This window comes from Sceloporus occidentalis, unplaced genomic scaffold (genome assembly GCF_023333645.1).
Source record: "Sceloporus occidentalis isolate IW3139 unplaced genomic scaffold, rSceOcc1.0.p SCAF_4, whole genome shotgun sequence".
Taxonomy (NCBI): domain Eukaryota; kingdom Metazoa; phylum Chordata; class Lepidosauria; order Squamata; family Phrynosomatidae; genus Sceloporus; species Sceloporus occidentalis.
Genome location: NW_028316984.1, coordinates 164,340,623 through 164,362,781, shown reverse-complemented (window position 1 = coordinate 164,362,781; position 22,159 = coordinate 164,340,623). Strand labels below are relative to the sequence as shown.

Here is a 22,159-nt window from a genome sequence, read left to right as displayed (position 1 = left end):
GTCTGCCCTTGATGACAGGAACAACATTCAGAAGAGCAAGATGCACCAAGTAATATATGATGTTTCTCAAGTCCCTCTGAGACCACTGTTCTTGTATAGAGTGGCCATGACAATGAACTCCCCTTCCAGAGAAAGTCAATCAGTGAACATTGTTACACTTGGCTGTGTCACAAATGAAACTGTCCTATCCATATTCTTGCTGACTAATCACCAAGTAAGATCTTGTTTCAATATCTGAGGACGATCCACTTTGATATGTTGCATATTTATGCTAGCTCCATATTTGCTAGCTGGCTGGCAAGGAATCAGGAATTGTAATTTTCTTGCATGGAATCTTGCTCATGGACCTGCTCCTTTAATAATATGTCATCCAAATAAGGATAAACATGAACTCCTTTCTTTCCAAAGATGAGCTACCAGTAGATCTAATACTTTTGTAAAAACTCTGAGAGCTGAAGCCAGGCCAAATGGCAGAGTTCTAAATTAATAGTGTTTGGCTTTATATTGGAAAAGAAGGTATTTCCTACAGAATGGGACCATAGGCACATGCATGTATGATTCTTTTAAATCAACTGAAACCAAACAATCTCTCTTGTGTAGATTTCCTTTAATGGTTTGCAAGGTCTCCACTTTGCACTTTTCATATGTCACAAAACTATTTAAAATTTTAAAATCCAATACAGGCTGGTAAGTACCATTACTGTTCGGCACCATAAAAGAGAGAGAATACACCGCCTTAAATCTGCTACTTTTGGGTATCTTCGCTTTAGTCCCAATGTTTAGATGATGTTCCACTTCCTTATTAAAAATCATAATTTCTTTCTCTACTTGAAAAGAGAAACCCCCCTCAAATAGGCTTTCTTTCCATGTTCTTCCATTATGTTGTTAGCATCATTGATTTCTTATCCTGGTTTTCAACCACAGTAGTCCCTTCCCTAAAGCAGGGGATCCATTCCGGACCCCCCTCCACCGCCCAAGGGAAATTCCACGTAAGCTTAAGCCCCATTAAAGCTAATGGGGCTCGTGCTTGCAGCGGCGCAGCAGCACGCACACACCACGAGCGCATGCTATTACTCTTTCCGGCATGCAGTGATATTTCTTCTGGCGTGGCTTCCAGCACTCCTTCCTCATAGATTTCCGAGGGCTTTCCTCCTTTAAATGGCATATAGGCCAAATTATTTCTGGACTTCTAATTCACCTCCCCGTAGCACAACCAAAGTGACCTATAAGTGATTGCTCAGGCTGTAATATTCCTTGTGACAAAGGCGACTGAGTCATGCCCCATATTTGCTACAGACCTCAACCCCTCCCCCGCCCAAATCCTTCTAAAGTCTCTATTAACTTATGTCTGCACCATCCTGAGTATCTTGTATATCCTTAACCCATAGGACCACCACTCATGCAAACACTGATACTGCCATAAAATTCCTAATCATGAAAGCTGGCACCTCATGCACTTTTTTAATGGTGCCTCAGCTCTGCGCTCATCCACTTCTTTTACACTGTATCGTTTTCTTAAGGGATATGTGATCCCACAATAAGTACTATTATTGGAGCATCCACAAGTGAATTTTTTAAAAAAAAACCTTATCCTTCCCCCCCATTAAATATAGCTTCTGGCTAACATCAAGCAGCTTATTAGTGTTTAATGAAGTATCCCACTCCAATTCTACTCCCTCTTTAAATATGTTTGGTAAAGGAAATTCCATAGATTTTGGAACTGGTCTTTTTAAAACTTAAGCTACAATCAACCCTTCATAGCTACGAGTCCAGACGCCCTGCCCCACGAATGCCAAAAAACAATCAAGTTCCATTAGTTTTAATGGCAGAGCATCCATGTACACATGCTGCCACTGTGATGAATGGGCCCATCTGTGGATGTTTAAATGGCAATTCTGCGCTTGGGGAGGGCTGACTGTATTCTATATAATCTATATTTGTTTCCTCTTTATCCTCTTGTGTACTATCCTAACACATTTCCACATCTAAAGTGGATTCCTAAATCCCTCTGTAAAAATAGTTTTTAGACACATTCTCATTTGCTGAATCAGTAACAGCAAAATCTTCAAGTGTCAGAAAATAGCATTTCCTCCACCTCTCCAAATTTCTCATCCTCTATTTCTGAATCAGAGGTAGATTCCTTGATTAAATGTTTATTTTATAATGCTCTTATGAAACCTTTGCTTTCTTATTTTTTATTATTTGCTTCTTTCATTTGCTCTCTTGAACACATCTGTCTTGCACTCCTTTCTCATCAGCCATTAATAAATTAATTACTTTTTAATATTGCTGAAATCAGATTTAGAATTCATTGAAAATAAATTATATTGAGGAATGTTTTGCAAATTCATTTCGATCAAATAATTAATTGTTTGCTAATTCATTGCAGCTGTGCTGGTTACCAAATTCAAAGGATTAAACTGCAATTCATTTTGTGGTCTTGAAGAATTTATCTCCCTATTCACAGACTGGCTCTGAAAAGACTGGCTATGAATTGGTGGATACTGTTGGTATGTATCTTCATCTAGTAACTTCAAGTACAATATAAAAAAAATGGCTATGGTGAAATACAAAGATGACAATCTAACCCCATGCCTGGCTGACTCTCAGAACTGTTCATCACAATATTTGACTGCTCAGTAGCTGCCTTCTTGCCAAGAATTAGAATAATATTATTTCCAGAGATTGCCCTGCCACTCTCAGCCAAACCTTAATTATCAACATGGTGGCCTAAAGTGGCCATTTCTGTTTTATCTACTTCCAAACCATGATTCTCTGACTGGGAATGTCACAGAAAATCAGGCTTTTAAAAACAAAAACAAAAACAAAAAACTGGCAAGGCTTTTCCGGCTTTATTGGCTTCTTTAGCCCTTAAGAACTCACTAATTTCTGGGACCTCTCTTTCTCCTTATTCTTTATTAAGGGGATAATGCATTTGCACACTGGCTCACTCGTGCTAGACAAAACAAGTATTATTTTCAATGCCCCCTCATCTCTTTCACCAGAGCTATGCTTAGAAGCAAACATGTAGCTAGAATTATTTTTTTGCTTTCCAAATTCACAAACTGTTGGGCAGCAGTCAATGAGATGGGTGGTGTGTGGGGATAACCTGAGCTTGAGTGGATTGTTCCCTCTGTTTATCCAGAGGATTAAGGTGACAATATTTGGATATTACTGTACATATAACCCATTAATGAGGCAGCATATTTCCCCAATAAAAGCCTAATCTAGATTCTGCTCTGCTATATTTGTGGTGGCCTCAAAGAAACACAGTTGTTCAATATGTACTGTATTAGTAAAGATTTATAAACCTACAACAAATATTTACACTTTTATAGAGGTTACCAAGAGATGAACAACACTAAATCCTTAGATAATAAATCTACAAAGAAAATGTTTTCCTAAATCTCTTTCTCTGTCTTTATATAAACACACACAGATTAATTTGAGTCTGTACCTTTGTATAGTAGGAGATTTAAGGCACGTATCTGATCCTGTACTGATTCTTGCTTACAAAAAATAGCATGCCTTTAAAAGTAGTTCCATAGGAGCCTACATCTTCTGGGTAGTTATCAATTTATGATTAATTGGATTTAGTGTAGATTCAAGAGAAATCTTATTCATCTTGTAATAACTGTTATGGAAACTTCATCCTTTCTCTGTTCTCTAACCCTATTAGGGTTAGATCCAGTCTTAATTGTACCTAAACCAGTATTCTCACTAAAATTCCATGGATTTTAGAAGGTCCAGCCCAAGTATAGGTAAGACTGGTTCCAATCCATTCTGTTTCTTTTTCATTCAGGAAAGCTGTATGTATATAGCCTTTACTTTTACAGTGAGCCCTCCACATTTGCTTGCTTTCTTGCTTGCTTTTTCTTTTTTCATATTTCTTGGCCATTTAATTAAGAATGGCATGGACACCTCTAACTATGAGTTTCTAACTTTGTTTCTCAGAACTAGATAGGTTGTGCAACCATTAGCAAAAGACAAGATGATCTCAAGAGATATTTTACTTTTCATTGAAAAGTCTTGATTTTCTTAACTTTTGATAGCCCAATTTCTTTTCAATACAAGTTAGTGATTTGCTATCTATCTCACAATATGCACAATATTAATGAATGCATGCAGAAGCCTGAAACTACATTCAAATCAGTTTGTTGCTATCAAATATGTGTGCACCATTTTCTTTGTGACTTAAAAGCAGAACCTCCCAACAAGCATGAGTGACCAATAAGTGACTTAATGAAATACGTAACCTCCTAACAAATTGTCTTTTGTGAAAGCATGAAATACATCTGATGGTTCAACAATTAAAGGATGCTTAATTTATATTTCCTATGAAGCAGCTTAGAATGACATCAGGACTGCACCAGCAAACAAGGACAGACCTACATCCAAAGTGGCTCTCTCTCTTGCTCTTACTGAAAGATTGGATTTTGCTTTCTGGGGAATTTGAGAGGATTTTTGTGAATCCCTGAAAGGGCTTCTCTTTTAGTATAGAGTATTCAGGAAGTTATGGAGCAATTGCCTGTTGTCTCTCTTCTCACTTTCTGAAGCAGCAAGTTCCACTCTCCATTTTCACAGATGGGATAAACAGGGTGCTATGTTTCTACACATATTTAAAGTCCTCATGATCACATGCCATATACATCTGGAGTGAAAGAAGCCTATAACCTTATTTTGTTCTTTTTTTAACTATTCCTCTTTTTACCTTATTACAATGTAAACTCTTAATTTTTTTGAATAAATGTAATTTTGCTGTTTAATTATAATTCTAAGCTTGGAAGTGCGTTTGCCTTGTACATCTCATGCTGATTTCTTGGCTAAAGTACTCTACCGAGAGTTTCCTATCCATTCATTTTAATTATCCCTCAATATTGGGGTTATTTTAGAAAAGGATGATTAATGAGGTACCCAAGCTGCCTTTAGAAGCTATATGATGGTAGTTGATTATGGTTTTCATACATTTTAGGAGCCCTGGTACCCTTACTTTGCCCTGCCAATGTTATATAATACCTTTATATCCTGTGTAAAAATTCCAGGTAAGTGATGATTATTTGAGCAAAGTGGCTGAATGGAGTTCTTTTATAGAAGTGGTATTTTCTCTTTGGTTCTAACAGACAAATCAGTTCCATATTTTCAAACATAGATGACTATGCAGAACTCACAGCTTAGAAACATCAGCTTTCACTGGAGAAATCAAGTAGCTGAGAGTGCATCCACAAAAGTCTATAATGAAATTTAATTTCTAAAAAGTGTTGCTGATGCATCTTAATTTATATGCAGATGCCACAGACATTTTAATCTGTATTAATTAAAGAGTCTTCACCATATCTCCAAGATCATACAAGTTAAACATGTGAAATGTGGCACAGAGATTAAGAGGATGCCAATACTAAGCACCCCAGGATTATTTTGTTTTTAAGCTGAGTGACTTAATTTTAGCTAATTAAAACCAGTCAACTGCATTGTTTTTCACTGACCAAGCAACCAATAGTGAAGAAAGGGTGCTCAGTCCAAGATATTCATTTCTTCAGAAATAGAAACTCACTTCGTAAAGAATTCGGTATGAAACTGGAACAACATTGTTTAGCTAAGGCTTTGTTTTCTTAACAGAAAGATCCTAGTTTAAGATTAATGAAGATCTTACGATATAACTATAAACTCCTTCACTTCAACAAATGTATTTACACAAGGTGCTTACCGAGTTAGTCTAGGAGCTGGACATCGCCTTGACCCACCTCTGCAGAGGGAAAGGAAAATATAAATACACCACAAATAAACATCAATGCACAGAAAATAAATAAAAAGATTACAAAATATTTTCCAAAAAATTAATTTGGCCACCAAAAATGCCAGCTTCAGTTTAGACTGCAGGTAGTTTAAACTGTTTTGGAGGTAGTTAAACAGCACTAACCAATGACTTGGCTCACGGCTTTTGTTCTAAACACAAATGGTTAAAACAGCCACTGGCAGTTTCTCTGAAATGGACCAGTTTCCTCAGGTATGTAGTTAATAGAGGTAAACATTAGTCTGAGCTAAATAACCAATCAAGAAAATTAGAAGCAGAAAAAATTCATATACAGAACAAAAAATGACCATGTGACAGTGCAATCTGCTCCCAATCCTGCAATTCTATTTGATGGCCAAATTAACATTACACCTAAACTGGCTGATGGCACTTAAACCTGCATTTAAAATAAGCTCACCACACTCTTAGAAAATTCAGAATTCCTGTGAATTGACTTCTCATAGAAAGTAAGTTGCCACAGCTTGGAACATTGGCTCAATGTCACTAGTCCTGTGGTAGCAAACGCATGACATGTGTTGCAGAGAGGGCACGGGAACCCGTCTCTGTGGGCAAGCACGATTAGCCAAGATGCCTTTCCTTCGTGTTGCTCAGCTTCCTATTGGCTAGAGGAAGGGTGGGCAGGGAATTTGAAAATCCCAGTGGCTGGGAAGTACTGTTTTCTTCCTCCAAGCAGCCATGCTTTTGGCTCTGGCTGTCCTCGGCTTCCAGGGCCCTGGAGGAGCCTCGCTGGCCTCAGCTGCTGCTGCTGTTACTGCCTCTAAAAGGGAGGCTTGAAACCTTGATAGGAATTCAGAGCTGATGTTTTTAAATACTTCTTGTTGTTGTTGTTGTTGTGTCTCCAAGTCATTTCCACTTTATGGTGACCTTAAAGCAAGCCTACTATGGGGTTTTGTTGGCATGATTTGTTCAGAGGGGATTTTTTGCCGTTGCCTTCTCATAGGGCTGAGAGAGTATCACGTGCCCAAGGTTACACAGTAGGTCTCCATGGCCGAGCTGGGATTCGAACTCCTGATCTACAGTTGCATGTTCAAATGGCTGGACCACACTGGCTTCCTGTACTACATTTGTTATTGTTGTGTGCCTTGTCTTCTTTTTAAATGTTTGCTGTTGTTGTTGTTGTTGTTGTTGTGTGCCTGCACGTCGCCTGCCAGCCCACTGCTGACAGCCAGGAGGTAGGGAGGAAGAGGCAGAAGCGAGCGAGCGGGTGGGCGGGCTGTGTGTATGTGTGTGCCTTCAAGTTGTTCCTGGCAGCCCTAAGGTGAAATTATCATGGGGTTTTCTTGGCAGGTTTTATCAGAGGAGGGGTATGCTATTGCTAGCCTGAGGTTGAGAGTGTGTGCATTGGGGGGGTGCCTTCAAGTTATTACTGGTGACCTTAAGGTGAAACTATCATGGGGTTTTCTTGGCAAGTTTCATCATAGGGGGGTTTGCTATTGGCAGCCTGAGGAAGAAATAGTGTGCTTTGGCTTCTTTCCCCAGAAGTCCCCTCCCCTCCCCCCCCGGCACTGGGTGACACCCAGTGCAGGAACACTCCTGAGTTTGGGCACTCAGTCTCTAAAATGTTTGCCATCAATGCACTAGTCTATGTCAATTCTAATTGTTACATGCAGCACATTTTATATGTTGTGGAGCCACTGTAATATCAGCAACAGTCTACTGGGGAATTTGCTGGCATCTAGCAGGGCCCACTCGGGTTGACTCTTCACTGGCCCCTCACCTCAGTAGCACTTGCCCAGTATGCCCTTTAAAGTAGATGGGCATACACATCAGTGGCACAGCAAATCAGACATCATGGCAGCCACCAGACAACTATTGCAGACAGGCTCTGGCTTTCGGCCCATTACACGGCCAGTGCATTTACTAAAGCAAGGTTGGTAGCTATAGCAGTGCCATTCAGAAGGCCCAGTAAGTGTGCACATGGGACATAATAAGGCAGCACAGCAGCTTTCTAAGGTAGTGGTTCCCAACCTTTGGAAAAGAGATTCCACCTCAACATTAGGAGAACAGTAAGGGCTGTTCAACAGTGGAACAAACTCCCTCAGAGTGTAGTGGAGTCTCCTTCTTTGGAGGTCTTTAAACTGGATGGCCATCTGTCGGGGATGCTTTGATTGAGATTTCCTGCATGACAGGGGGTTGGATTTGGATGGTCCTTGCGGTCTCTTCCAACTCTATGATTCTATGATTCAGAGGCTTTAGACTTGTAGCTCCACAAATTCCTGACAGTTGACCAAGTTTGCTAGGGCTTCTAGGATCCAAAGATCAAAACAAATGGAGAACCAAATGCTGGGAACCACTGCTCTTATGATTGTCTTCCACGGCTCAAAATAAAACTGGTGTCAGATCTGATTCAGGAAAATGCATCTTTGGAGCCTAGTTAAATGCAAAGCAGTTCTATACCAGGATGCCTTAGAAAAAGAAAGCTATCTCCAAATGACTGAAAGGCAACAGCTGCCCAATGCAAGTAATTTGAAAGTGCACTCACATCTTGCCACGCAAACTTACCAATTAAAAATTTACTACCCCTCTGGGAGGTCTTCCTGGGTTTTATTACGAAAAAATAATAGTATTGAACACAAAAACAAGTGAGATGGATTTCTTGTTCATACCAGCAGAAATGTTGCTGGCAGGTAATCACTCTAAAAATGCATTCCAAAAAGGATCAGCAAGCAGTGCCTCTGGGACACAGTGTTCCCAAAGAAGAAATAATCTATAATGTGCAGTCAAGGGGAGGGCTAATATCTTAATAGAACAGCACATAGCTTGCATGCATATGTTTCACAAGTTCAACTCCTACCACCACCAATTAAAACGATTTGAGGTAATAAATCTGAGAAAGCCCTGTGGTTGAGGTTGTGGAGAGTTGCTTCCATTAGTAGTTGACACAAGTCTGAATAAACCAACACTAACTTGGTATAAAGTAGCTTCAATGTTTAAATGTTAAATTCTTCACAGCCTTAGAATATTTTCTAAGATGCAAAAGGCAAAGGAATTACTGAAGTCTTTCCAGCAATGGAATGTCAGAGGAACAAGGAATATTTTGCTTTCTCCTACTATGGTCTAAAGCAGACTTCTTTAACCCATCACTCTTCAGATGTACCTAACTACCTAACTATAGCCTGCATCATCCCCAGACAGCAAAAAGCTAGTGTCAAACAAAATCATTTAATCATCTGACCTATCAGCAATGGATGTAACTCAAAAAAGTTATACTAGATATATATTTCAATTTAAATATCACATACAGTTACCATTTGCAAGCATGCAAATACACAAATATTGTTGAGTGTCAGACCTTCTAAAAAATCAGAAGAAGAAGAAGAAACCAAGGATAAGATTTTTTTTTCACAATTAAGAGAAGAAAGCAGGAGGATATTACATGGGACTTGGCACTATTTTGTGATCTGAAGTGAAAACCAAGACAACTAAGCTACCAGAAGACACCAAATATCCAGGCACAGCACAGCTTCAAATAAGATATTCATAAATTAGGTAAATTCACATACAAATGATACACAACAGATAAGATTTTGTTTGGGTTAGCAGAAAGTGGTGAGTTTCCAAATGGCTGACCATTTATTTGGGGAGAAATAGTAGATTGAACCAACTCTGGTTTCACCCAACAAAACAGTCAAGCCTGGTAGATGCAATGCAATGTTTATGTTCACAGGAATGATTTCCCTTTTATCTATATCAGGGGTTCCCAACCTGGGGGTCGCGACCCCTTTCGTGGGGGTCGCCAGGTTGGGAATCCCCCCACCTCCCCCTCCCTTTTTTCCGCGGGTGCCGGCACTAGCGCTGGCACCACACAGGGAAAAGGGGAGGGGCGGGGCTCCCTCCTCTTTCCCTTCTCCCTGTGAGTGCTGGCCCTCGCAAGGAGAAGGGGATGGGGTGGGGCCGCCTCCTCCTCTCCCTCCCTTCCCGCGGCTGTCTGACAGCCGCGGGGAGGCAGGGAAGCAGGCTGGGGTCCTCCTCCTCCTTCCTTTCCTTCCTGCGGCTGCCAGACAGCCGCGGGGAGGGAAGGAAGGGGCGGGGCTGCCTCCTCCTCTTCTCCCCATGGCTGTAAGGCAACCACAGGGAGAAGGGGATGGGACTGCAAGTCCCACAGGCCTTTGCGGCCAGAAGTCCCACCCCTTCTCCCCTGGTGGCCTCCCTAATTGTTTGGGAGGTTGGGAAGGGGCGGGACTTCCAGCCACAAAGCCTTCTGGGGCTTGTATGCAGCCAAAAATCCCGCCCCTTCCTGGCCTCCCAACCTATCAGGGGGGCACAGGTGGGACTTTCGTCCCCAATGGGGGTCGTGGCCCAACAAAGGTTGGGAACCGCTGATCTATATGAATACTCATCACTTCTACGTACAACCAGTAGCAATTGAGTTAATATTTAGCTGTTCCCTGAGAGACCAGAATTTTGCCTACAAGCACTCCTTTCTCAAACTCTTTCTTTTACTATGTTCTAGACTATACACTTCTAGAGACTATTTTCTACCTTTCCTGGAAAAGTCGAGCGGCCAGCATATAATTCATTGTGGTTTTGTGTTCCAGAAAGGATCTGAAAAACCAAGAACATAGTGTCAGTTAAAATTCACTATTAAAAAAGAAGAAAGAATATCTTAGCAGAGGTAATTTGCAAAGTTTTTCATGAAGTGCAGCAAATAGGAATCAAAAGAAGAAAAGCAAAACATTTGCATGGTGCAAAGCTGGATTAGGTGGTAATGAAGAAAGAGAGACAAGACAGTGTAAAACACAATCCTAGAAAGGAAATTTGTTGAAAAAGGAAAATCTTTAAAAGTATTAAAATGGTATGAAATAAGTATTTCCATCTGTCACCTCGCTGGGTATTGTAAAATTCTGAGATGATACGTTCAAATTATTATTTTTAACTCACCCATAAGTGTCCCAGGTTACTGGTGTAGGAAATATACGAATGAATCCACCTCTTCTCTCATATTCATCCTTCACTCGACGCAGAACTTTTATCTGGAATTAGAATGAGCAATTGAAACTACTAATAATGTTAACCACAAAATGAGATCTACCTTCACAGAAAACTCAGAAGTGCTGCAAAAGCAATAAACACTGGAAATGGGAATTTGCTAAGAAACCTGCCCTGGATAAAAGGATACTCCTACACCATCTTTGTCACTGGATGCTGGTGTACTAGCTACAGCATTTCCTGACCAGGGATAACCTAGCCACAGTAGCTCATACACTGGTAACTTTCCAATTAGACTCCTACAATGAATTCTACAAGGGCCTGCTCTTGAAGACCCATGAAGACCCATTCAAAAGCTAAAACTAGGAGCAAGATTGTTTTCCAGTGTAGCATATAGACAACATGTAACACCAGCCTTACAAAAGCTGCAATGGCTGCCAATTGGCTATTGGTCTGAATTCAAACTGGTGAAGACCAGGGAGAGTCTGGGGATTCTGTTGGTTTACCGTCCACCCCGTAACCTAATGGACTCCCTAGCCGAGCTGACGCAACTAGTCTCGGAGCTGGTGTTGGAGTCACCTAGGCTGCTGGTCCTGGATGACCTCAACATCCCCCTCAAGACTGGGTTGACCAACCTTACTGGCGCAGCTCAGGAGTTCATGCTTTCCATAACAAACATGGGCCTCTCCCAGATAGTCTCCAAGCCTACACACTGTGCAGGTCATGCCTTCGATGTGGTCTTCTGCACAGAACAGGCATATCCGTGGGCGGATATAATTAGTATCTCCGCTTTGTCATGGATGGATCATTTCCTGGTTAAGGTTGGACTGAAGGCCACTATCCCTCTCTCCAGGGGTGGAGGACCGATTAAAATGGTCCGCCCTCAAAGGCTGATGGAACCCATCAGGTTCCAAGAAGCCCTAGAGGGTATTATGGTTGGCAGTGCTGGCGATTCTGTCGAAACTCTGGTTAATATGTGGAATAACAACTTTACCAGAGCGATTGACATGATCGCTCCCAAGCGTCCTTTCCAACCCACTCAAAATCGTAATCCATGGTATACAGAAGATCTTAGACAAATGAAGCGGGCTGGACAACGACTAGAGCGCGAGTGGCAGAGAACTCAACTCATATCCGATAAGTCACTTCATTCGACCTTTCTTAGGTCCTATCAAGTGGCGATAGATGCAGCTAAGAAGTCCTTCAATTCTGCATCTATCGCGTCTGCAAAATCTCGTCCAGCCGAGCTGTTCAGGGTAGTGAGGAACTTAACCCAACTACCTCCTACCCAGAACCCATTATTAGATTCTTCTGAAGCCTGCTGTGACGCTTTTAATGATTATTTTGCAGATAAAATCTCTCGGATAAGAGCTGATTTGGATGCCAATTTGAGGACAGAGACTACTAGAGAGGCATCTAGTGCCTCCACCATTACTGTTAGACTGGATCAATTTGAGTCGGTAAGTACTGAGGATGTGGACAAGCTTCTCTGTAGTTTGAAAAAGACGACTTGCCCTCTCGACCCTTGCCCAACCTGGCTGGCTGTCCAGGGGGGAGAAAAAATCATGGAGATGCTGAAAAACATAATTAATGCATCCCTCAGGGAGGGCTCCCTGCCTCCCTGTCTCAAGGAGGCAGTAGTTAGACCACTCTTAAAAAAGCCCTCCCTGGACCCCCTGGATAGAAATAACTACAGACCAGTCTCATTACTACCATTTTTGAGCAAGGTGATCGAGAGAGCGATCGCAATCAACTACAAGCAGTCTTGGATGAAACGGATTTTCTGGATCCATTTCAAACCGGATTCAGGACGGGATACGGAGTTGAGACTGCCATGGTCGCCTTAGTCGATGATCTCCGTCTGGGCATCGACAGGGCAAGTGTTACCCTGCTGGTGCTCTTGGACATCTCAGCGGCCTTCGATACCATTGACCACGGTATCCTTCTGGAACGCCTGAGAGAGTTGGGTATTGGAGGCACTGCATTGCAGTGGTTCTGATCCTACCTCTCGGGCAGATTCCAGATGGTATCCCTTGGGGACAGCTGTTCGGCCAAGAGGGAGCTCAAATCAGGGGTCCCTCAAGGTGCGATCCTGTCTCCAATGCTATTCAACATTTACATGAAGCCGCTGGGAGAGATCATCCGGAGACATGGGGCGGGGTGTTATCAGTACACTGATGACACCCAAATATAGTTCTCTATGTCTCAGACTGAAGCAATGACTAAGGATGGCATCTCTCCTCTGAATGCCTGTCTTGGGGCGGTAATGGACTGGATGAGGGAAAACCGACTCAAGCTGAATCCAGGTAAGACGGAGGTACTTGCTATAGGAACCCCGAATCCAGGAATGGAGTTGTGTCAGCCAGTTCTGGATGGGGTCACACTTCTCCTGAAGGATTCTGTTCGCAGCTTGGGGGTGCTTCTTGACTCGTCGCTCCAACTGACAGCTCAGGTGGATGCGACAGTCAGGAGCGCCTGCTATCACCTTCGTTTGATATGCCAACTGCGCCCCTTCCTGGAGCCGAGGGACCTGGAAACAGTAGTACATGCACTGGCAACCTCTCGATTGGACTTCTGTAATGCGCTCTACTTGGGGCTACCCTTGTGCCAAGTTCGGAAACTTCAGCTGGTACAAAATATGGCAGCCAGATTGATCACGGGAACTTCTAGGAATGACCATATAACACCGGTCTTGAAGTCCCTGCACTGGCTGCCTATTAGTTTCCGGCAAAGTACAAGGTGTTGGTGATTACCTTTAAAGCCCTACATGGCTTGGGCCCAGAGTACTTGAGGGAACGCCTTCTTCCCTATTGTCCGTCCCACACGCTAAGGTCCTCTGGAAGAAATCTACTACAGCCAAAAAAATCTAGGCTAACATCAGTTTCCCAGAGGGCCTTTTCTACTACTGCTCCTAAACTATGGAACGACCTGCCAGAGGAGACCCGTCACATTTCCACTCTGGTAGCTTTTAAGAAAGCACTCAAGACGGATCTCTTCCGGCAGGCCTTTCCAACCTAGTTACCCTCCCCAGATATAGAGATATTTGTCCCCTCATTTGTCTATTTCCCCCGCCAATGTTTCTGCCTATTTTTTGGTTGTTCAATGTTTTAATGTTTTAAATGTTTTAATATTATTACTGTTTAATTCTGTTTTAGTACTGGGAATGGGTGGTGGTGGTAGGTCTAGGGTTTGATTTTTTTAACTCTATTGTAATTTGTTGTATTTTATTGTTGTAACCCGCCCGGATTCTTCGTGATTGGGCGGGCTAGAAATAAATCTATTATTATTATTATTATTATCATTAATAATAATAATATTTTTTATTTATATTTCTCACCTCTCCCAAGGATTGAAACAGGATTACATCATTAAAACAACACAATACAATTCTAAAAAGACAATCTGTAAAATACTAATACTGAATTACTCATTCCAATTCCTTAAAATCTAATCATCAGAAAATTTTTCAGTCATACTGTCATAGTCAAGTGGAGCATTAATCACGGTCTCTTATATGGAATCAGGTGGATAAGCCCACCGGAAAAGATCCATCTTAAGTGCCTTCTTAAAGGCGTCTAAGGTGGTGATAAGATGGATCTCTTCCGGTAGACTATTCCACAATTTAGGGGTTGTGGCACTAAATGCTCTATGGGAAGTTGTAGTTAATCTAGTGTTATAGTATTCCAACAAATTCTTCCCAGATGCTCTGAGTGTGCGGGGCAGATTATGTAGGGAGAGGCGTTCCTGCAAGTAACTCAGGCCCAAGCCATGTAAATAAATAAATAATAATAAAACTTTTATTTATATCCTGCTTTTCTGTTACAAGACAATTAAAGCGTCTCACAACATATTAAAAACCACATTTACAAAATTATATCCCAAATTCCCCCCCTTAAAACAGAATTAAAATATCTATTAAAAACACACACATACACAAAAAGAAAAATACGAGGACAGAATGGTGGGCTGATACATGATGTGGGGGGCAGTCATTCTGTGGCCAGGCACTTTTATTCAGGAAAGGCCTGCCAGAAGAGATCCGTCTTGACAGCTTTTTTAAAGCTGTCTAAGCTGGCAATTTGACGGATCTCGTCTGGCAGACCGTTCCATAGTTTGGGAGCAATTACAGAGAAGGCCCTCTGGGAGGTAGCAGTTAGTCTGGTTTTTAAAGGCTGCAATAGATTCCTCCCAGAGGACCTGAGGGTGCGGGACAGATTATATGGAAGCAGGCGATCCCTGAAATAGGTTGGACCCAAGCCATGTAGGGCTTTAAAAGTAATAACCAACACCTTGTATTGTGCCCGAAAGCTGATTGGCAACCAGTGAAGAAATTTCAACACTGGTGTTATATGGTCAGACTTAGGTGTATTAGTGACCAGTCTGGCTGCAGCATTTTGAACCAACTGAAGCTTCAGAACTTGGTACAAGGGTAGCCCCAAGTAGAGCGCATTACAGAAGTCTAAACGAGAGATTACCAGTGCATGTACCAGTGACCAATCTGGCTGCAGCTTTTTGTCATCTCCTTCCAACTGTCATCTTTTGGCCTTAGAGGGAGCAAAAGGACAGGCCCAACACCATCGGGCCTGAAGAGGAAGAGCCCTCCCCTCCCTCCTTCCAACTATCATCTTCTGGCCTGGGAGGGAGTGAAAGGACAGGCCAAACACCATCGGGCCCGGCCTCGATTAAGAAAAAGAGCCCTCCCACCAGTCCATCTGCCTTGGTCCAGGCCTCAGAGGGAGAGAAGAATGCTGGACCTGATCTCCTCCCCTCCCCCTCCCCCACCATTCCCTTCTACTTTTGTGTCATGTCTTTTTAGATTGTAAGCCTGAGGGCAGGGAACCGTTTATTATCCCCTTTGTTGTAAGCCGCCCGGATTCCCAGTGATTGGGAGCATATAAATAAATCCTATTATTATTATTATTATTATTATTATTATTATTATTATTCCGAATGTGGTATAAGGGTAGCCACATGTAGAGTGCATTACAGAAATCCAAACAAGAGATTACCAGTGTCTCTACCACTGCTTCTAGATCCTTTTGGTTCAGGTAGGGACGCAGTTGGTGTATCAGCTGAAGCTGGTACCAAGCACTCCTGGCCATCGCATGTACAGTGTGCCCATGTCATACGTGGGTGCGCCTTACACAGCTTCCAGAAAATGCTGGAAACCGCGCCGGAAGAAGCGGTGCCGCACCCCAGAAAGAGTAATGGGGCATGCGTCCATGAACACGAGCCCCATCGACTTTAATGGGGCTCAAGCATACGTGGAATTTTCCTTACGTAGGGGGTCCGGAACGGATCCCGCATGTAAGGGAAGGGACCACTGTATATGATTTGGACCTTGACCCTTGAAGGACCAAATTCCCCTATATATTTTTGCCTCAGAATTGAGGTCTGCAGGAGGGAACTTCCTTTGTGTCCCACCACTGGAGGCAAGATGGGGAAAAGGTCCTTTCCAGCTTTGGTACTCTGATTGTGGAATGCCTTCCTGTGGAGGTGTGGCTGGTGCCAACATTGGTTTCTTTCCAGCATCAAGCCAAAATATAATTTTTTTATTAAAGCCGTTGGGGACTAATTTATTTCAAAGGATACATGTACATGATTTTACATGGCTGTAGCTTTTAAAGTGATTTTAACTATGACTCAGTTTAATGTTTTCATCTCTTTAAATTATTTATGGCTTTAATTTGGAAATGTTTAAAATTGTTCAAATTATACACCACCCTGAGATCCCATGATAAGCATGAGACAGAAGAGTTTGAATGAATGAGTGAATGAATGAATGAATGATCCATGTTAATCAAGGACCAGTTAGTTATGAGACCAATTTTAAATGTTCCATTTTGCAGAGGTTAGTCATATTATTTTTTGTCACAGTCTTCTTGCTGTGCTGCCAGTATCACTCTGTTGATACTGGAGACATCTAGTAACCAAATACATTAATTCATGAGACTGACTATTTATATGTCCTGCATCTAATGACTGAATGGTATGTGATTTTCCTTACCTCTTCCATAGAAAGGCCTAGCATGGAACCAACATGTCTCCCAGATATTTTCTCTTTTGCTGATGACACAAGATTTTTCATCTCAGCATCACTGGCAGAAAGAGGCCGAGAACGCTGTAGGTTCAGAGAGAGAAACTGGGTTTTAGTTATTTCTTCTAATTTTATTCCAAACATTTTAATTGATTTCAAAGGCCAAAGCAGTTTTGCCTAGAAAAAGATACTCTCTAGGCATCAGAGCCAGGAGTCACACTCCAAAGCAGAAAAGATCCAAGAGCACAAATGCCAGGTTTCACACTCCCTTTCTCCAAATATAACATAATCCACACCCCATTAGATACCAATGCCAGATTTCATGTTCCTTGTGTTTGACTGCAGAACCACACCTCATGTCTGTAAGAGCCAACATTCACAGCTTCTGTCTTTCTGGGCAAAACATGAGACAAGTTCCTGGCTCTGGTGACTACAGAGTAACATTCCTAGCTTTCAGCTGCTGGACAGTCCACAGTTTGTAGTAATCTGTGTGGGAGATGAAACTACAGTAAGGAAGAGAAATTTAGCTCATTAATTATTTTCTTCAGATCTAAATGCAGAGATTACCACAAACAAAGACCTTCTTCTGAGCAGAAAGACTGCATTCTCTGCATTCATCACTATTTCTGCCACAAGATGGTTAAGTTAGTCATGACCAAGTACTAAAATGGAAACAAATTTGGAGGGGGGGGGGGGCTGATGTCCTGGCCAGACTTTTTTCAACCTAGTTGCACTGCCAAGGCTGGAATCAAAGGTATTTAAAGACTGAGACCTTAAGTTCCTAAAGAAAGATTTTAAACCTCAAGATCAAAGAAGCAGAAGTTAAAACCAGGTTAAGTTATAACACAGATTCAAGGCAACATAACCCCTCTCTATAAATGTACAAAAAAGTAAGATGAACATGTCCCACTATTTAATGTAGTTTTCATTCATCAACAGAAAAGATAAGAGAGATTAAAAACCAGAGAAAAGGCTTAAAAATAAAAGCATACAACAAAATGACCTTTCAACTGTAATTAAATCAATATTCACTAAATACAGGGAATACTAAAACATACAACACACACACAAAAGAAAATGGGAGGGAGAGCTCGGAAAAGAAATCTAGCAGCACCTTTGAGACTAACTGATTTATATTTTAGCATGTACTTCTGTGGATATCAATCTAACTTTTTCAGATGCGATACAGTGATACTAAACCTCAGGTTATTGAGAGTGGAATAGAATGTAAAAGGATCCAGAAGGATGAAAACCATAACTCATAGTGCAGGAAAAAAGGGAAAGAAAGACCAAATATTAATGTAGCCAGTGCCGTAAGATAGAAAAAGAACTCCACTAGAAATGAATTTTAATTTAATTTTTAATTTAATTTTTATTAATAAAAGACAAAAATGACACATAACACATAAAAGCCCTGGTGGCGCAGTGGTTAAATGCCTGTACTGCAGCCATTCACTCGAAACCACAAGGTTGCGAGTTCAAGACCAGCAAAAGGGCCCAAGCTCGACTCAGGCTTGCATCCTTCCGAGGTCGCTAAAATGAGTACCCAGACTGTTGGGGGCAAATTAGCTTACTTGCTAATTAGCTTACTTGCTGTTCACCGCTATGATCTTTGGAATAGCGGTATATAAATAAAACAAATTATTATTATTATTATTATTATAAAACGTTACACATTAAACATTATACAACTAATTCCAACTAACTCAATAACATACCATCTAATTAAACATATCCCACCCAAACACTCCTATATACATATATACATAGAAACATAAAAAGATACCATGTATTTTTCAAAATATGCTTTTGAATCTTCCCTTATCAAGTGTGTTCACCTTCTCTTATTGTTAATTCTGTTTTCCTTTATAAATTCTTTTCACAAACTGTAGTTCCCATATTTTATACTTTCTCCTAGCATATTAACAAAATATAACAAAATATATTTATTTTTTCAGCTATCAAATAAGGTACATCAAAAATTAATTCATCTAGGTTCAATTCACCTTTTAATCAAAATTCCATCCTTTTGAAATACTATAAATCTTAGGCCAATTCCAATCTTCTACAGTCAATTTTCTGTTTATATCTTTCAAAATGGAGGTTAGTATATCCAAATCTATAGCTTCTCTCAGTTTAACAAACCATTCTTCTTCTAAAGGAACCTTTTCTTGCTTCCAATATTTTGCATACAATATCCTTGCAGCAGTAACCATATACAATACAATACGTGTTTCTTTTTTATCAGTTCTTAATTTATGTATCATATTCAATAGGAATATCTGAGGGTCTAGTGGGATTTTAATTCTTAAAATTTCTTCCATCAGACTTTGTATTTTTTTCCAATATTCTTTTGCTTTTGGACATTTCCATCATTGATGCAAAAAATATCCCTCTGTTTTGTGACATTTCCTACATTTTATATCACCTGTATTATACATCCTGTTCAATTTATAGGGAGTCATGTACCATCTTGAGAAAGTTTTCTTTATATTCTTGACACAAAGTAAACTTATTTGAGATTTTCCATGTTTTTTCCCATGTTTCTAGTTCTATAAGTTTCCCTATATCTTGTGCCCATTTCACCATGACATGTTTCACATTTTCATTTTCCATATTTCTATTTTTTTAATATTTCATAATATTTGGATATATGTTTTTTCCCTTTATCTGTAAACATTTTATCCAATTCGTTCTTTTCTCTTGTGAATCCTACTATTTTTCTGTCTTTTTTTGAACTGTTCAAACAATTTATATATAAACCATTGAATATTTATTCCTTCATTTTTCAATTGTTCTTGAGTCTTAATTTTATAATTTCCCTCTTTATCTTGTGTTATTAGATCCTTATATTTTACCCAAAATTCTCCTTTCTCTTCGGTTCGATATTGAAACGCCCCTTGTGGAGATACCCACATTGGTAATTCTTTATAAAATTGTTTTTTTAATTTTTAACCAGATTTTTAAGAGAGATCTTCTGATAAAGTGATGTTGGAAATCTTTATTATGTTTGGTTTTATCATACCATAAAAAAGCATGAAATCCAAATCACATGTTGCAGCTTTCTAATGTAAGTACCCTTTTATTATTCAGGTTCACCCATTCTTCTATCCACTGTAAGCATGAGGCGTAGTAATATAGTTTGAGATTCGGTAATGCAAAACCTCCTTTTTCCTTATTTTCAGTTAGCAGTTTCTAATTGATTCTTGCTCTTTCCCCCTCCCATATGAAATTAGTTAAATCCTTTTGCCACTTATCAAATATTTTTTCATCTGATATTATTGGAAGATTTTGGAACATATACATCAGTTTTGGTAATACTTGCATTTTAATGATTGCTATTCTTCCAGATAATGATAGGTTTAGTTTTGTCCATTTCATTAAGTCCTTCTGTATTTCTTTCCAAATTATAATTATTTTGAAACAAATCAATTTTTTTGTTAAATATATCCCCAGATACTTTGTTTTAGTCACTATTTTGAATCCTGATTTCTCACTTAATTCCTTATCTTTGTTTAAATTTTTTGTTAGAATGACTGTTTTATTCTGATTAATTTTGAAACCTGATACTTTCCCATAATTTTCTATAGTTGTCTTCAAATGATCAATACTTGCAATCAGATCTTCTATAAAACAAATTATATCATCCACGAATGCTTTAATCTTAAATGTTTGGTCTTTCACCGTTACTCCTTTTATTTCCGAGTTGCCTTGTATTGCATTATTTAATACTTCTAATGTGATAACAAAAAGTAAAGGGGATAGGGGACAACCTTGTCTTGTACCTTTTTTATGTTGAAAGCTCGAGATCTTTCATTGTTTATCATCAATTGTGCTCTTTGTTCTTTATAAATGTTCTCTATCCATTTACTGAAATTTAACCCCATATCCATTCTTTTGATCACTTTGTACAGAAATATCCATTCGACCCTGCCAAATGCTTTCTCAGCATCCAACAGGACCATTGCAAGCTTTCTTTCATTATGGCATTCAAAATGCTCTATTGTATCTATTACTGTCCTTAAGTTGTCCTTGATTTGACGTTTGGGTATGAAACCATTTTGATCGTTGGGGATAATTTTTTGTAATATTTTCTTTAATCTTGCTGCTATGATTGCTGTAAATATCTTGTAATCTGTATTTGTTAAGGAAATAGGTCTATAGCTTCCTATATCTAGTTTATCCTTCCCCTCCTTGGGAATCAAAGTTATGAAAGCATCTTTCCATGTATCAAGTAGCCCATTATTTTTAATATTGTTTACCACATTAGTTATTGGTTCTACTATCACTTCTTGCATTTTCTTGTAGTAATTTGATGATAGGCTATCCGTCCCAGGTGTTTTTCCTGCTTTCATATTTCTGATTGCTTCTATAACTTCATTCTTAGAGATTTCTCGATTTAAATTTTCTTTTTGTTCTTCATTCAATTTAATTATCATTTGTTCTTCTAAGTACGTTTGTATTTCTTTAATATCTTTCTCTTTCTCTGAGTCTTGTAACTGGTTCCCATGTAATCTTTCGAAATATTCCAGAAATATATTATGTATAATGTCCTGGTTAGTGACAAATGTTCCTTCGTGATGAATTTCTGTTATTAGTCTTTTTTCTCTCTCCTTTTTTAGTTTATTTGCTAAAAATTTGCTTGCTTTGTTTCCATATTCGAAATGTTTATGTTTGCAAATTTTTAGCTTCTTTTGTATTTCCTTAATTGCCATTGATTTCAATCTTTGTTGTAAAATTTGCACTTCCACTTTAAGCTTTTTATCTCCTTTTTCCTTCCATTCTTTTTCTTTTAGTTCTTTTCTAATCTCATTTTTTTTGTTCTTCTTTTCTTTTTTCTGAGTTTATTTTTATAAATATCCCCCTAATAAAGGCTTTACTTGCATCCCATATCGTTTTTTGTTTCATCCCTTCTGATGTATTGACTTTAAAATAATATTTTAATTCTTCTATAACTTTATCTACTATGCTTTCCTCATTTAATAAATCATTATTGAGTATCCATATGAAATCTTGTTTCTTTTTGTACATTTTTAATATAATAGGATTATGATCTGATGCTGTTTTTGTCAAGATATCCATCGATTCCACTTGGGGTACTAATGTTTTTGTGGCAATAAAGAGGTCTATTCTAGAAAAAGAATCATGCACATCTGAATAGAAAGTGTAGTTCCTTGCTTGGTTGTATATCTCCAAATGCCAAGCATATTATGTTCTTCCAACAGTGTAAAGAAAGATTTGGGTAACTTTCCCTGGTTTTTTCTTATTTGTTTACCCATATTGGAAAACCTATCTACATCTGGTTGGATTACACCATTAAAGTCACCAAGCAATAGAATGTTGTCATACTCTATATTTTTAAGTTCTTTATCTATTGTTGC

At 39.6% G+C, this 22,159-nt stretch overlaps 1 protein-coding gene across 4 annotated transcripts in view; it reads right to left on the bottom strand.

The window, feature by feature from the left end:
• TTLL5 (tubulin tyrosine ligase like 5) overlaps positions 1–22,159 on the bottom strand; it is a 295,829-nt gene that overhangs the window by 188,089 nt on the left and 85,581 nt on the right. For all 4 annotated transcript variants that reach the window (XM_089522251.1, XM_089522253.1, XM_089522249.1 and 1 more), the window contains exons 17-20: positions 16,749–16,862; positions 10,694–10,785; positions 10,295–10,357; positions 5,705–5,743 (exon numbers count right to left, since the gene is read on the bottom strand). In XM_089522251.1, the coding sequence (XP_089378377.1) occupies positions 5,705–5,743; positions 10,295–10,357; positions 10,694–10,785; positions 16,749–16,862 (308 nt within the window). The remainder of the gene's footprint in view (positions 1–5,704; positions 5,744–10,294; positions 10,358–10,693; positions 10,786–16,748; positions 16,863–22,159) is intronic.